Raw genomic sequence first — 17,424 nt, forward strand, 5'->3', positions numbered from 1 at the left:
CGTGAAGGCAAGGTAAGTGCCCAAAGCAATGGTCTGTAGGGAGGTAGGATGACTCAAATATGTCTTGCAGTGGCTTCTGACAGAACTGGAAAAATGCCTTGGTGGCAGTTTTCAGAGGTTACGGTTTTTGGAAGGCGATCATTTCTTTAAAGCGATCAAATTTACACAACCGAAGTAGCACTGGGAAAAAAATAAACTTTGTGAGTTCAGCAAAACAATCAAGTCACAGATTAATATCTGAGGTGATGTCTGAGGGAAACTTCACCTTTTAATAACTGAAACTATCAACTCTATGAAAATGCTATTGATTTTACTATTATTGTGTTTTGTAAAGTTCTAGCAAGGTGACACAGGGGTCTCCAACTCCATCCCTCCCAATGACCCCACGCTCCCACCGGACGAAAGCAGTTGATAAAGGACGTAAAGATCAGCTGCCCCTTGGCCTTTATAGATTAACGAATATGAGCTGTCAGCAACTCTCATCTCCATTTCCGATGATTTACGTCAAGTTTAATGAGCCTGCCAGGGCCAGATAACACACTCATAATGACTTCTGGGTCTGCTGTATGCATTATGCACAGTTGCACACTGTCCATTCTAGCAGCTTACTAAAAATATAACTGTATATTTTGTAGGACACTACATTTTTTAAATGAGAGCATCTGTTAAATGTACTACATGTAAATGTTGAGGCTTTGCAATATGCTGAGAACCTGAAAATCCAGTGAAGCCCTTTGTTTTCATAGTATTTCAAGTAGCTTCTGAACAAATTTGCAGATAATATCGGATCACATAGTGAAGATCATCCATGCAGCTGGACGAATGCCTTGAATTTGATATTTTTGTTTATCATTAATTACAGCTGTGTTTAATGTAATACATGTCTAAGCAGTTAGAACAAAGTGTATCACAGTGCTCACTGATAAAGACTTGGCTCAGAGGACTTAGCCAAAGCTTAGCCCTTGATCCAGAGTCATGAGCAGGTCGGAACAGTCTGGACATGCATGAAGGCCAAATGATCTGGTCCAGGAATAATATCAGACTTTCTCTACCAAAACAAACGGTGCTTGACAAGGTCACACAGGCTCTGGTGAGTGTTATAGTGCTTTTTATAGTCATAGCGGTGTCGTTATGTTAGGAATTTTCTATTTCTGCCAACACCCAAAATGTTAAGAAATTGTATTGGACATTTAGAATATTTTCCTAATTTGAAATAGTTTTCATTATTAGGTAATGACACCAGAAACAAAAATGTTATGGTTAGTCAGCACCATAAACTGCCAATCTAGTTTTTTTTTTTTTTTTTTTACAAATGTACATACATATTGCTTGAGACTTTAAAATATCAATATATTAAAATTTTAATTAAACTTTTTTGGGAGTGCTTCTTGTGCACAATGCACATTTCTTAATATTAAGCCTAAAATGTGTTTTGATGTCACTATTAATAAGGATTGTATGATTTTTGAATAATATTGATCTTAAAATTCAAGATATTTAATGTGTACCCAAAGTATACTTGCGATATTTCCACTTTAGCACAATCAAATCTACTTCAGTATATCTTTAATTAATCTTCAGCACTACTTTTGCGCAATTAAAGTGAATTAAGTAGAAAATTGGTTGTTCCAGTTTAGCAGACTTTAAGTTTAGTATGCTAAAAGTAAGATTTCAGGGTATTTTTGTTAAGTACATAACTATGCAAATGTACAGTATTTGTAGTTAACTAGGGAAAACTTAACATTTACTATAGCTAAAATATTCAGTTTTTTCCTAATGTTAAAAAAAATCAGTAAACTAGAATTTATAAAGCAAATGTGACCCACTTCCTAGGCTAGAACCAATAATCCACAAATCCACAAAGAGGAAAAATACGCAAAGATAGAGACTTGAACAAAATATTTTCTTTATTCTGCAAGAGAACTGAATATTGTGGAGTTCCATTGATTATATACATGAGTTCACCTCATAACAAATGGAGAGTCTACAACCAATACAAACTATTGTAACAGATACAAGAAAATGTTTTGTGGTGGAAATCGTAACTGAAGAATAGCGATAAGTCAGAAGCAACTGATACTCAAATACTGAGAGAGAGGATTTCTGACATCTCGTTCTCTACATGCAGAGCGAAGTATCTCAAGTCCTTTGTGCCATAACTTGTCTAATAAGACATGAAACACTTGTTAATAGAAGCATAAATGGACTGGAGCCGGTGCAACATGTTTCTTTTCATTGCAGTATGTATGTTTTTTGGACATCGAGAACCCGTGGCTTATTGCTCAAGCTGAGTCTATAAAAGTCCAGAGATGAAAATTGCTGGTGTTAAGGAAATATTTTGATTTATGCAGAATAAAAGTGAGTATTCAGTCAATAAGATGATCCGAGTATGAAGAAAACACATAAGTTTAAGATGCATTTATACGTTACTGAGTCGGTTGTGCAAACGGTATCGAACACGCTGTTGTCTATTGCTTCAGCTCCTCTGTCTCAGTTTTTGTGAACATCATTTTGCTTTAAGTCACTGCAACAAAGGGCTCCAACTAATTTCAGCTGAAAAAGCAGACTTTTTTTCATAAGCGATATTAAAATTTATATTTGACTACACCATAAACAGACAATTAACAGTTTTTCTTCCACATCTTTTTTTTTTTTGTAAGTTTTACTTTTTTTTGGTTTGTTTATTTTTTATTACACAAAACAACAGTCAAGAGTACCAAAGAAGCATGCTGGGTTTTACGTATGTCAAAGTGGGAAGGAGAGCGATAGTTTTTTTTTTTTTTTTTTGAAAACCTTTTATTTTTTTATTTTATTTTTTTTCTATATATATAAGAAATGTGCTGGATATTATGGTGGGACAGCTGTGGTAAGAACACAAAAGACTCCCAATGAGAATCACAACATATTCAAACCTGACTGCAAATAAAACTTTGCAGAACTGCACAAGGGGGCAATAGCCAGTGCTAGGTAACAGTCCGGAAATAACATTAGCCAGACCTGCTTTGTACAGAGTCTAACTGAAAACTCAAGCGGTTATGAGTCAAGAAAGGTTGTTTTGGTACATGTCCAAACCTTCTGAGCTTTTGAAGCAATGCACTGTCGATTCTGTCGGCTTATTATAATGTGTGCTCTTCCCCCATTCCCACTTCAATACAAAAAAAAAAAAAAAAACACAAATAAATGTCTCTCATACGAATTCCCAATGCAATGCTTTTCATGTCCCTGAAAACTTCAACAAAAAAAAACAAACAACAACAAAAAAAGATTATTTCATGCTTTCTTGAGAATAGGAACAAAGAAAACCAACAAACCCCGCTGCTTTCTGCCCTGCAGAGAATGACAATCACTTTTTTTTCCTAAACAAACCATATATTTCTGTGTGTTATAGGGTTGTCCGTTTCTTTAATGAATTTTAAAAAACAGAAAGAAAAGGCAACAATCACTCCAGCTGGAGTGAACGCAAGCCTATTCTGTAAAGAAAAGAGGCATAGAAACACTTGTTTTTGGTAACTTTAGAGGTGGTTTAGTGACCTAACGGACAAATTAATGACAAGGAATAACTGTGATGGCACGCACACACACACACACACAAAAAAGCATTTATCTTTTACAAATAAATGAGTGCAAAAAATGAATCATCTTTAGGCCAGACTGTTCAGTCTGAGGCTTAACAAAATTACATTTCATTTCGGTAAACAAATTTTTATCAGTTTTTTTTTTTTTAAAATGGCAAAAAATGGACCCCCAGCCAATCCACAGTGAACCCTTAAATATACGGACAGAAGTAAAGACATTGTTATTTTGGCAGACAAGTGAGGGGCTAGCGATAGCAACCCAAAAACTAAGACACAAAATTAAGTTTGCATGAAAGCAAGGCAATTGAAATACAAGGGAAGAAAATTATGCATATCTTTAAAACTAAAACTTACCAAGAAAATAAAATGAAACAAACCAAACTTAAATCTTTGGTCTCAACGCCTGGGCAAACGCTCATAAATGTAGTAAAAAAAGTGATTCAAACATTTTTTTTCCAAACGATTATTTAAATATGATGTGTGCTATACTGGACTCCAATAATCAGTTCTGTGAACATAAATAAGCCCCTTTACTTTCAACAAAACACACAAGTTGAGTTCCAGGCTGAAGAGTAAACATGTTCAGACACGTTTTATACTCAATCCACTCATGCCATAAAAGGGATTTCCTGTGTTTTAATAAATGTATCTATGTATTATTAAAGACATTCAATGGTGAGTGATACAAGAGTTCAAGTAATAGACAAAGGGCCCCTCTTGGGCCCAGCTTTAAAAAAAAACTAAAAAAAAAAAAAAAAAAATCTGAAACTCAAAAACATTTGGAGGATAGAATAAAATGAAAATAAAACTGGACCTATGATATAGAACACCGTAACCAAAAGCTTTCCACAGAAAAAAAAAAAAGTGGCAACACAAAGGTTGCAAAGACGTATTTGTGAATGGTCGCATGCACAGAACTAAAATCAAGCAGGTGATCTGCTGAGGCTAGCATGTTCTGCTCGTGCCACAGCCATGCTAGAGCAGACAAGACAAGAATGCAGACTTCTGCCAGAAACACCCAATCAAACCCACCAATAGCAAATAGAAGAGCAACTGAAAAGAACAGCGGATGGGGAATAACCTCCATCAGTTTCCCTGTCTGCATGTGGTTTTCATTAGGACTCCAGGTTATAAGTTCATCTCAACAGCTGCTCTGTCGGTTTCCAAACTAACCCACCAACCATCCACCAAAAAACTCCAAGTTTTCAATTTCAAATCATGCAGATCACTTTAGAAACAATTAACACAACCTTATGAAAAAGACAACTATTTTATGATTTGGCAATTGTTTTGTTTCATATGAAAACTTCCACCCAGACCTAAATGGGGTGTAACCAGATCGTACAAAACAGCACAGTTGTTTGAATTTGCCAAAACATAATATAGTTAGAAATTGCCATTTGAGTGTTTTGACAAATAATGCCATTACATTTTCACTATCTGCTGCTTTTTCTAATACAGCATGCTGTGCAGGAGTGAGATGGGGAGTTGCAGTGGTTTACAGCTAAATTGTAAAAAGGGGAAACTGTGGGAGAAAACCAAAAAAACAATGTGATCTTCAACACTAAACTGGACACCTGCATGCCAGAAGCCCAACAAAAACAGGAAGTGATCTAACTGACATTCCAACAATGAATATTGTGCATATAGCTTTGAATATTTTCATAAAGGTTTTATTGTGTGACATTAAAACCAACAGGCAGCCAAACAATGAAAAGTGTATTATTTATTTTCTGATACAGAATGAGTCAACCTGCTAAAGAGAGAAGCACTAGGCAATAAAGGGGCTTTTTTTTGTTTTTTAAAGGAAATTCTGCAAAAGGTTCAAGTGATTATCGCTTTTTGATGCCACTGCGAGCAGTTTGTTTCTCTCTCTGACAGACCACTACTCGACCATCAAAAGCTGGATTGCACTTTTTTTTCCAAGTTACAGTACGTACTAAAGCACATCTGCTCGAACACTGCTCCCGCTTCCTGAAGAACATATTTTGAACATGTTTGACAGGTATACAATCCAATTAAACATTAAGATGCCACATCAGTTAAAAGCCACAAGAAACTGTTTTAGTCTTCTTTTCAATTTTGGTGCAGCGGTCAGTTGTCATTTCTATATAAGTGCTTTATGTCCGCTGTGTCTGTGCATGCGATTTTGGTTCTTAAAAAAAGTGGAGCTTCTGGTGACAAAACACAGATCCAAACTATTTGAAGTAGTTTGTGAACTAAGTGTATCAAGTACAATTTCGCTCAATTAATACAAGCCAATTTTATCACAAGTAATAAAAAATAAAAACGGTCCTTCCCTTGCCAACTTTGGTCTCTGCACTGAGCTGTAGCGATCTTAACTGCTTAGAAAAGGATAATAATAATAATAAAAAAAAACTTTTGATCCAGCCAAACAGAAAACAAGAAAAAAAAAAAAAAACACCTCTAATGTTAGTTAGAACAAGCTTTTGTTTTTAAGACTACAACACATTTTCACTTGTGCCCTCCCAAACCATCTCACAGCCCCTCGTTCAGCAGCAGTCACTGTGAGAACACTCTGGAAAGTGTCAGTCGTCTGTTTGCTACAGTTTTTGCCTTTTTTAAACACTTCGAGAGATGGAGACTTTAAACAAACTAAATATTTTCCTGCCTTACATATAGTTAAGAATTTTGCAAAGACAATACAAACACACACAAAAGAAAAAAAAACCTGCTGAATGAGAAATAAAAAGATGCGAGAAAACGGAGGCAGGAAAAAATAAAGAAGCTTAAGCTAAATGCTAAAATGGAGCATGTAAAAAGTCCCAGCTTGAGTTTAGGTAGCAGCGCGGGTCACCTGAAACTCGGCTCCTCTGCTTCCTTCTGCTTTTTTCACATTCACAAACATTTAAAACTTCCTTGTGCAAATCAAGCAGTCTTTAGAAAGAATGCCCTCCAAATTGTTCTTGTAAAAATATATAACTCCAAGGTGGCTGACGTGTGTTGCAGCAAGTGTTTTTTTTTTTTGTTGTTATGTTTTTTTTTTGTTCAGAAACTGTTCCTCCCTCCCGTAAGTGTAGAGTTTTTTTTAATGTTGGGGGGCGAGACTTCATCTCCGAGGGCCTGAGGGCATCTGTGCATACACTGGGTACGCCAGCCGCACGTTGAGCGAGTCGTTGTGCTGGACCAGTGAGGTCTGGTGGTAGTGCAGGACCAAGTCTTTCAGAGTGCTGTACAAGTTGTATGGCTCAGCGAAACCGTAGCCGCGGGGTGTGCTGTAGATGACGCAGTGCTTCACCTCGCCGTCCACACTACAGACAGAAACGACACAACAGATCACATTATCAACCAGAATCTGACCTCAGACAAAGATAAAGGCAATCCGTTTGCTCAATGACAACCAAAGTTAATCGCTCTAGAGGTGATAATAATCAAAGAGGATCAATACATTGATTTGTTTCTTGTAGCTGGGAAAAGCTAGAGTGTCTTAATTTTGAAATGTCAATGAAAAATACATCTAATTTTATACATGCCTATTTTATATCAAAACAGAAGTTTATCATTTCATATACTTTCGTTAATGATGATGTAATATTCTTTTAAAACTACATGCTGTATCTACTGTAACGCGACAAAACTGACTTGAAAAAAATGCAACATATACCATATTTTCCGGACTATTAGTAGCTCTTTTTTTCATAGTTTGGCTGGTCCTGCGACTTACAGTCAGGTGCGACTTATTTTTCAAAATTAATTTGATGTGAACCAAGAGAAAACATTACCATCTCCAGCCGCGAGAGGGCGCTATGCTGCTCAGTGCTCCTGTAGTCTGAAGACATAGAGCGCCCTCTGGCGGCTGTAGACGGTAATGTTTCCTCTCGGTTCTTGGTTCTAAAATGCGACTTATAGTCCAGTGCGACTTATATATGTTTTTTTCCTCATCATGACGTATTTTTGGACTGATGCGGCTTATACTCAGGTGCGACTTATAGTCCGATAATTACGGTAATCATTGCAGTAAATCGTGTTCACCATCTGTCTGATTAGGTCAATAACTGCATGTATTTTACTGTACATTCTTGCCATAAGGACATCAACTTGACAGTCACCACTCATGAGCTACTACTAATGTGTAAAATGTAGAAACTTTAAAATAGAAACTCACATTTCCTGTAAAGCTGCTTTGCAATGATTTGTATCGTGCAAAGCGCTATACAAATAAACTTTAATTGAACTGTATTAATTAAAAATATATATTAAAACTCTATAGGCCACGGAGGTATACAGTGGTCTAAGAAAACCATTTGTAAGAAACCTTATCCTCCCATTTCATTGGCATAGCTATAACCTCACTATGTCTACAACTTCTTAAGATACTCACACAACAGAGCAGGCGTAACAGCCCTTCTTGCTGCTCTCGCGGATGAGGAAGGCCCCATCGGGTTTGCCAAGTAGCAAGTCCTCTGCCTGCGTTCGGTTTAGGTCCCCCACAAACCAGCTCTTCTCATCGTAGTGTGGCAGGTTCTCATCCTCCTCACTGACGAAGTAGGCGCTGTGAGAGGAGATGTATTAGATGCTGCGATGGAGCCAGTCATTTGATCTCAAATTTCAAGTAATTTAAGACAATTTGACTTACTCATCCGTGTTTTCGTTTTTGATTCCCAGCCAATCGTTTATTCGTTTCTGTCGAACACCTTTATGATTGAGCCAGCTGCATGAAAAAGAAGCAGTGGAGTGTTTATAAATGGAGGAAATACTGTCAATAAAGAAGATAAATGAAATGAGGTGCAAAGGAAATGTTCTCCTTACACAAGGTACTGATCTCGAATCTTTCTGAGCTGGATGAGATCTGGCTTTAAGCTGTTCATTTTCTTGTCCGTTTCCCTGTTGTCCAGAGCCTGTGTTTTCAGGTCCTGTTCAAGCCGGGTCTTACTGTCGTGAATCTCGCCAAGACGGGATTTGAGCTTCTCGTAGTTCATCATGATCCTGAGAAAGAAACCAGAACGATTTGTAAACCCACAGCTCAAGGTTGCATACCGAAGCGCTCTTAATTGAGGACTTTGCGCACCTTTCAATCTCTTTGTCATTGCCCTCTCTGCGGAATCTCTCAATGTATTCTTTACTGTAGCGTTCCTGCGTGTGACACTGTTCTTCAAAGATTTTAATGGTCTCATTGAAGGCCTCTATTGCAGTACGTTTCATCTGGATCTCCTGCAATCAAAGGAAAGATAAATCAATGGATGTGATGCTGTGCCTCTTAATAGACTTGGTTAATTGGTCAATGAGCTTCTCTAATGAAATAAATTGTTTGTGCATGTGGCATTTAGCACTGGAGTTAATGGGTCGGTTGTCTATCGATCCAATGGCGAGGTTCTAAGAGGCTTACCTGTGAGGTTTTTGTGTGCTCCTCGTAGAGTCTGTCATATTCTTTACTCTTCTCCTGATATTGATTGTGATATTCCTGGAGTTTCCTCCCCACTGCATCAATGTTGTCCTCTTTCACCAGCTGATCCTGAGAGAGCGAGAGTAAATGCATTGTTATTGATATGAATTGCTGAGCAAGGAAAAGTGCGATGGGGAAAAAAAGGACCGCTCGCAGCAACATACTGTAGGTTTTGCTTACAAAGTGAGAGCCATTTTTCAGGAATCTTCTACCAGGAATCATTAATAAAAATCTTGGAATCTGTAAGTGCCTCTCGAGGGCTTACATTTGTGGAACCCCCTAAATAATGAGCACCTGTGTGTCTGAGGAAGATACCGGGAGGGCGAAGGAGGAGGAGGAGAGGGAAACGAATAAATGCCTGGATAGCCTTTCGACATTGTGGATGTGTGCAATTATTTAGGAGGTGCACTGCTGTGGCAATAAACAAAGTAATATTTCATGCCAAAAGCATCCTGCTGCCTCTGCAGTATCACTCACAACAAGCTGCACAATTCACTCAGCAAACATGCTCTTTAGGGCCGGACTGTGGGAGGACACGGAGGTAAAAGGAAAGGAAGGGATGGCTGTAAATGTGATACCCCCCCACACACACCCTCAATCTAAACCCATTTACCTGCTGGTAGCGGGAGACGGGATACATGAGCTTTACATCCAGTTTGGTGTTGTACTGAGCCAGTGACTCGTGCCTGTAGTGACTGATGAGCTCCACCACTGAGTTGAACGTGAGCGGGTCTGAGAAACCGTACTTCCCATCCCGGTGGTAGATCTTTATTAGCTTATTGTTTCCACCTTTCCTGTAGGGAAAAAAGATTGTGTTGGGACCACGGACCAATGTAAGCTGAATGTAAGCAGAAGCTTTCCAAAACATTAGTTACCTTAGCGTTAGTGTGTAATCTCCCTGCATCTTGGTCGAGGCGTCCCGCACCAGGAAAGTACCATCGGGCATGTCTCTCAGTTTGTCGTTCACCTCTTCCCTGCACAGAAAAAAAAGACACATACTCCTCACATCAAATCTTGCACTTAATAATTAATTATTACAGCTAAAATAAGTTTTCCATGGCCTCAGTCTTATACTCAACAGAAAGGGCTGACACACTTGTCTTTGCCTGTCTGTATAAATACATTTGGTCTGGCAGAGGGCAAAGGCACTGGTCTGTGACCATACTGTCTGCTACAGCCGTCTGGGAGAGAGTGAGACATCTTTGAATGGTTTAACTGTTGACCCCGTCCTGCACACCAACATGTATGCCGATGCCTCCAGCTCTTGTCTTAAAATCAGACAGGCTGTCTCTTTAAAAGTGCCTCCAGACGACCAGCGGAGGAGCTGTCAGGCTTCAAAGACTTTCCTGCTTTTTTGCCCCCTTCTCTATTTTAGTCTGTCTGGGAGAAATATCACACCCCTGGACTTCCAGGCCTCCTCCCGTTCTCCTGACAGCCAACAGACTAGTCATGCTGCAGCTCAGCTGACCCCGGCCCTGGCTCTCAGGAGGGGGTATATTTAGCCTACTTTGGCCTGCTGAGGTAAGGAGCCTTTGACTAAGCAATGCTCCCACCTTTCTGGGGGAGGAGGACTCTTACATCCTGCAATGTGGTGAGGTGTCCTATTTTAGTAACGTTTGAATTAGAGAAGCAATTGAGAAATGAAATTACAAGCATGTATGCTAGTTGTAATGTGATGTAATTGAAAAAAAATAAAAATATATATATGATGTACGAAGATGCAAAGAGCAGAGAAAAGACAAGGTTAGCAACTGTGTACAGATGATGTCATGCACATGAGCACGCAGTAGTAATGTCAGTGTGAAGTGGAAAATCTGGTTTTGCATGCACAAACATCCAGATATTTGAACAAATTGAACAAAAGTATTGCATGTTGCGCAGCCTTAATTATCACTCAACCATAATAAGCTCAAGCCTACACAAAAATCAGAAATCCACAAAAGGCATGCTGATGATTAACATGGCTGAGAACCATTACTACATACTCAACTAAAATTTCAATCCGATCTCTCATAAGTTAAATCACTCAATGCACTACCACTGCTTTAAGTACTAGTGTGACTGCATAGTATTAACATCATAATAGGATTTTTAACATTCTTGACTGAGACTACAATGGCAGTCCATATTGAAAATGTAACAGTCAGCATCACTGTGCTTTGGAGTTCCTCTTTATTTGATGTCTAGAGTTAAGTTACTTTCTGATTTAGAAACTAGTAAGCACCGAGCATAGGTTTGAAGTTAAAAAGCAGATCTTGTTTATCTGGAAAGGGGCTATGCGAGTTAAAGGATAGCAGGGCTTCAGAGATCGGTGAGCCTCTGAGCATCTCTGCAGAGTTTCTACTCACCCGACATCAAACGAGTCTAAAGCTGGTCACTAAGCAGCAGACTAATCTGCCGAAACCTGAGAGTTTTATGGGTTGTGTTGGAAACTGGCCAGACAGCTTGACATTTTGGAGATTTGGGCTCTTCTATCCTTCCCCTAAAGTAATGGCAACTAAACCACTCCGTTTTTCTCTTTTCAGCTCTTCCTGTGTGCCCCCCCCCTTTGCTTTTGTACAGCTGCAGCAAAGCATACATGCCTTCAGGATAAGTGAGCCAAAAGAAGAGGAGAGGATCAAAATAAGTTCACCAGCTCACATAAAGAAAGAAAGAAAAAAAGTTTGCAGAGCAGCTGAAAGAGCAATATGACACTCCAGAGCTGACTCCACCACAGGCTACCAACTTGGAAGCCATCAGGTGGAGGGATGGGAAGATTAGACATCTCCCAACAGTCAAGTAACAACCCTGAGAACTTTTCATCTGATCCAAATGCAGTCTTATGACTGTACTGGCCAACTATCACCTGACTTGCACACTGCCGTACGTGTCCACCACGTGATGAGGGCAGACACACTTATGAGCTAACTGGCATGAGGAAAGATTTTCAGAGCAGAACAGACAGAAATCCAATCAAGTGAGAAATGAAGTCAGTCTAGCGTCAAGTGACTCTTACCTTGATATGTCTCCCCAGTACCATTCTGCTTCTTGCAATGAGCCGCTGGCGGCTTCTTTCACACCGTTGCCATTTACTGGTGTCATGGGTTTTGTTGGCTTGGGAGGAAGAGCTGCAGAAGAAATGAGAAAGATTTATTTTAGTGGAAAGTCTTCTAACCTCATGAGCAATCCTAGAAATATGAAGTCGGTGTTGCAACCTTACGGATGAAAACCTAATCTTTTTAAAGAATAAACTAAGCGGACGTCACGTTAACAAATGGCTGTGTTGTTAATCTTCATGACTAACGTTAAGTTGCTGAGAGAATTCAAATTTCAACTTGCAAAAATTCAAAAATTGTAGGAATACGATATAGTAAAAAAAACAAAAAAACAAACAAAAACAAACTGCATTGCATTGGGATAGTGTTTTTTGTCTTTTAAAAGTTTGTGAGTACTTTTAGTACTGACAGCCAAAGACTAGTAAGGTTTCTGCCCAGAATTAACTATTGACCTTTAGCCCTTCATTTTCCCATAGATGGCCTTTCAGTACTCTCCTTTCACATCATCTGTAGTTAGACGAGCTTGCTTTGGAAATTGCAAAAATGATTTCCACTGAAAATGCAAAAAGATCAGTTTTCACGGAAAATGCAACAACAACATATTCCTGTTCGGTCCAAGCGAAAGTGTAAACAAAAAACAAATGACGTTCTCTGCCAGTCTTGCTTTTCTCCTACTTGCTGAATATGTATTGAACAGGTTCCTTTCCTTTGAGAGATATGCTTCCTTTGTTGGCAGCAAAGGGCAAACAACAGCTGCCGCAAAAGCACGCTGGAAAGCTAACGCTGATGATGCTCTTGCTATCTTGTAGGTCAGGGGTCACCAGAACGTGCTGCTCAGCCACGCAGTGCTCGCTGAGAGAGTATGTGCTGCGTGTTATATCTTCACAGCATGCATTCTCATGTCTAATCTCCTGATGTGAATTTTTCAACCTTGGAGCCAAAACTAAACTTGAATCTAGAATTACACAATTTCCAACAAGACTAGATGAATCTAGGGATGCAACGGCAGCTGCTCTAAACAAGGTGTACACGTGTTTTTGTGTTTAAGTGCTTCAGGGAAACCTTCAAGACCAGACTGCAGTTGGCAAATACTAGGCTGCAACTCTGTCTGAAATGTACAGAGACATAGTGTTCAAGCCTTGCACCAAATGCCAAGCCAAACTAACCTCCCCTCGACATAGATGAAACAAGGCAACAGGGGCCTTGAAACAGCAATGGACCACTCCGTTCACAAATCAATAGGTTTATTCCGAAAGCTTTTAAGTGAAACCAAAGACATGCTCCAAGCAGTACTATCTTGTTTAGGGAGGACGGGGCTCATGCAGATTATTGTCATAATCAATTCAAATATCACATCATTATTAAAAAAAAAAAAAAAAAAAGTTACATTTCACCCACCTGTCCTTAGCCTGGCAGAGACAAGGCTGCGTGAGAGCGGGTGTATATCTATGACAGGACAGGGGAGGGGGAGTGGTCTACTGCATTAAGAAATGGAGAAGGGCATGGAGCAAGTGAACATACGGATGTCATAAAAGCCCAAGCTGATTCTAGAAACTCCCAGGGGCCCTTCTAGCCAAGGAAACTTCTATCTGGTATGCGAATGAAGAGAGGCAAGACTAAAGTTCATTACACCGGAGGTGAGTCACAGAAATAAAAGCCCAGAGGGACATGCAATGCACACTACAGCCAAAGAATAGCACACTGCTCCGCACACAACTTGCTCCTTTAATAAGAAATAATAATAAAATCATTAAAGATCAGAGAGGGGATGAAGACTCTCTGAAGAGAGAAAGATACTTTCTTGTGTTGCCACTTCAGTACTTTTTATGTCTAGTTTTCACTGAAGTTTTATTACTTCCTGACATTGCAAACATTTGTGGATTGAAGATCTTTATGATTCTTCAAAGTTTCGGTGTGCGGGAAGAGGAGTGTGTGAATGGCTTTCTTTGATGGTGTCATTAATTAAAAGCAGTGGTGGTTTTTGGAGTGAGAGTGCATGTGTGTAGTCGGAGACCCAGGCACGGTAACAAATCCTCCCTCCACTGGCCCACAGGAAACCCCTTAGTCTGGTGGGGTGAGCGGCCTCAACCAGTCAAAGCAAAGCCAGGCTAACGGACACATACCCACCCAAACTCTGCTCCTGCAGGTGCACACACACACTATTACTTACAATTCAGTTGTTCTGAGAGGAGATCAGCCAAATGCCTTGAATGGAAAATGAACATTTCTTCAAAGGATTTACTTAAATATAGCGTCCCTGTGCACTTTCCTGTTGTCACAAACGTTTGGGGGAGTGTTCCCTACGTGGTAGGGGACTGTTTGAGCAGCATAGTAGCATATATTCCAGCCTAATATTTAATTTAGTCACAAAGCCCCTTTCAGAGCTACAGTAGCAGGCTTCCACCAGAAAGGGAAATGACCCCCCTTTTTCTCACTCGCTCTTTACGGCAGCCAAAAGGCAGGTGCACAAGCCCAGCTGAAACCTCAAATTCCTGCCTACCAGTTTTCCACTGTCAGCTCTTTCTGTAAGTGTGTGACCACCTAGTCCTACACACACACTTGGTTATCTTTGTGAGCGGTGATGGGGTGTGAGCATAAAAAAAGAACATGGAAAACGGAAGGAAACAGGGCAAGAAAGAGGCAGAGATGTGACTAGGTGATCTCATTACAGCAGTCACCCCATCTGTGTTAGTGTCAGAGATTTCGCAGCTGGGGGGCACACAATGGAAAGTCCACACAGAGTCGCAGAACGCAGTCATTTTTAAAGCTACCATTCACTGATTCAAACTAATTACGATCATGATTTATGGCAAAACTGAACAAACAAAGGGGGTCAATTTAAATAACAAAAGTGAAAAGATTTTGTTTACATTTCTACAACAGTAAACTAGCCCAGTATGCTTCACAATGAAAGCAAAATGAATAAATTAGGGTAAATTTTTTATTTATTTTTTATAAATTGTAAGATATAATTTTAAGATATTTCAAAATATTATTATATTTTCTAAATAAACTTTTAATGAACGATTAAAAGGGAAATGTGAGAAAAAGAAAGTGACAAGGATGTAGTATGGAAAGAATGAGAAGGAGTGAGTGGCAGTGCAGCGCTGCAGAGCTGCGCAAGTCTGAACAAAGAAACCTATACATCTATAGGTAAAGCCTATGGCGATCGGCGACCAAGCAGTCCATTGTTTAGGAAACAAATTTAAATGACAACATGCAGCTCAGAACATCATCTCCAGAGGTCATTGTTCTGCCGTGCTCTTGTGCACAGTAACAAAAAGACAAGACAAGAACAAACTTCTGGTTCTACAGGTGATGGAGCAGATAAAGCAACAGTACAAACATAGACTGGCCTCACACACACAAAATAGTTTAATTTAGGGTTTGTATTTACAAATTAAGGGGTGCATTAGCATGAGAAAAAGCATGTGGCAGAGAGTGATGACAGTGCCATTGAGGGGAGCAGCAGGCGAGGGCTGCCACGTCCCGATCCAGGGGGAATGAATTAAAAGTGTCACTAAGCACATGGGTGGATTAAATAGTCCATCGGGGACCCTCACTATCTAATGTGAAACCATACGTGCTCCGTGCATATCATCATGATGCACTGTCACCATCCGCTACTAATGAACGACTAAAAGACAATCCTTGAAGTTCAACTCTTAAACTGTCTACAAATTATATTTTTTTTTAATAAAATAAAATCACAAAACAAGAAAAATTAAGTATAGCTATCAAGGATTCCACGTCCTGAAAAAAGCATGGTTCTTACATTAATTGATGTCGACAACAGCGCGTGTTTCCATTCATACAAGATCCAGGACACTTCCCACACAATAGGACAAACACTAATTGTCATTGTGCTCCCCTGACAGCCAGTTCAGAGCGTTACAATAGCCATAAGACAGAAAAGACGAAAGCAAAGACAGTGACCGTGAAAAATCAGAAGAAAAGAAGAATGGTGTCTCCCTTACCGTCCTCCTCGGGATCCTTTTTGAGCTGCATGTATACAGCCTGCACTCAGCTGCCTGTGACACGAGTCCTCTTATTCTCTCTTTCCCTCTCTCTCTCTCTCCCATTCGCTCTCGCTTTCTCTCCACCCTCCCTCACTCGCTCTGCCTTTCAGACTAAAGCCAGAAGGAAAATCCCTGCTCCTAAATTCAGACGCTGCTGTCTTAACAAACCCTCTCAATGGAGAAGTCGGCAGCAGCCAATGAGAAAGCAGGAGGGGAGGTGGACACAACCATATGAGACAGAGAAAGAGAGAGCGGAAAGCTCTGGGGAATGATGTGGGGGGGGGGGCGCTGCTCCCCGAGAGAGACAAGGCAAAGACGCTAACACACGCTGAGGTGAACACAAACCGGGACACATGCATCGAACTGCTTCACAGCCGCTTAGCTAGAAACGCAACGTGATGCTAATGCTGGTTGCCTAAACACTTATTAATTTATTTATAAACTAATATATAAAATGTATATTTATTTTACGTCTATATTTATTGTATTGCTACTGTGCACATATGCCTATAGGTACAGAGAAAGAAAAATGCTGTTTTCACATTCTGTAAAAAAAAACAAAAACAAAACCTGCTTCCTCAATATAATATCTATATTATATGGACATTTATGAATGAACAAGCTCAAATACATTCAAGAGAGAACAAGCTAAAAAAAAAAAAAGCATGGAACAAAGAAAGAACAATGTATCAAGAAAAGAGTGACATTTCCATCCCTTATGTCATACGAATGCCCCTTAAGGGATGTTAGAAGCTGACTTTCCCTTTGGTGTTGCTGCACTTTTGTTGTCCAGCCAGTGCACACTGCTCCGGCAGCCTTTATTACACTCACACATCACTGGCCCTATAAGAGACAGGGGCCAACTTTCCCCTGGGGGCGGCGTGGCACCTGTGCTCATTGGACACTGCAATGGAACAAAGCGGTTGCTTGCTTGTTTGCAGACGCACGCACATACAGGGCCATACCTCGGAGCCTTTCACATCTCAATTCAGCTGTAATAAATATTCTAATGAACATCTGCATGGGAACCTCTTTCTGTTTCTTTCCTTTCCGTGTCACTCTTTCCAATCAACCCATCTTCTCTCGGGCCAGGCGGATTTAAATATCCCGCAGTGCCTCTCTAACAGCGTCTCGGAGACGAAGTGCCGCGAGTTGAGGAAGAAGCAGATGATAAGTCAATGCGAGGCTATTGACAGTACATGGGGACATACGGACGAATAGGAAAAAGGAGAAATCTGATAAACCTGTGTGCATTGGCACATAATGAAAGATAAGATTAATGTGTGGGTTGATCACACGGTGCTGTGCTCATTCATCCCCGTGGCAGAGCAATCGAAGGGCTATTCAAGCCAGAATCCGGCTTGCCAGATCCGTCAAGTCCACCACAGCTC

General features: G+C 40.0%; 1 protein-coding gene across 3 annotated transcripts in view; it reads right to left on the reverse strand.

Annotated features, from left to right (window-relative positions):
* Positions 1 to 1,889: 1,889 nt before the first annotated feature.
* LOC127959732 (phosphatidylinositol 3-kinase regulatory subunit gamma) overlaps positions 1,890 to 17,424 on the reverse strand; it is a 146,495-nt gene continuing 130,960 nt past the window's right edge. For 2 of the 3 annotated variants that reach the window (XM_052559079.1, XM_052559080.1), the window contains 9 exons: positions 11,975 to 12,086; positions 9,855 to 9,953; positions 9,593 to 9,773; positions 8,923 to 9,048; positions 8,605 to 8,747; positions 8,346 to 8,522; positions 8,173 to 8,247; positions 7,918 to 8,088; positions 1,890 to 6,847 (listed from right to left, as the gene is read on the reverse strand). In XM_052559079.1, the coding sequence (XP_052415039.1) occupies positions 6,646 to 6,847; positions 7,918 to 8,088; positions 8,173 to 8,247; positions 8,346 to 8,522; positions 8,605 to 8,747; positions 8,923 to 9,048; positions 9,593 to 9,773; positions 9,855 to 9,953; positions 11,975 to 12,086 (1,286 nt within the window). In that variant the 3' untranslated portion in view covers positions 1,890 to 6,645. Of the gene's footprint in view, positions 6,848 to 7,917; positions 8,089 to 8,172; positions 8,248 to 8,345; positions 8,523 to 8,604; positions 8,748 to 8,922; positions 9,049 to 9,592; positions 9,774 to 9,854; positions 9,954 to 11,974; positions 12,087 to 15,991; positions 16,162 to 17,424 lie in introns of those variants that run through there. The other variant, XM_052559081.1, reaches the window with a different exon arrangement.

This window comes from Carassius gibelio, chromosome B6, assembly GCF_023724105.1.
Source record: "Carassius gibelio isolate Cgi1373 ecotype wild population from Czech Republic chromosome B6, carGib1.2-hapl.c, whole genome shotgun sequence".
Classification (NCBI taxonomy): domain Eukaryota; kingdom Metazoa; phylum Chordata; class Actinopteri; order Cypriniformes; family Cyprinidae; genus Carassius; species Carassius gibelio.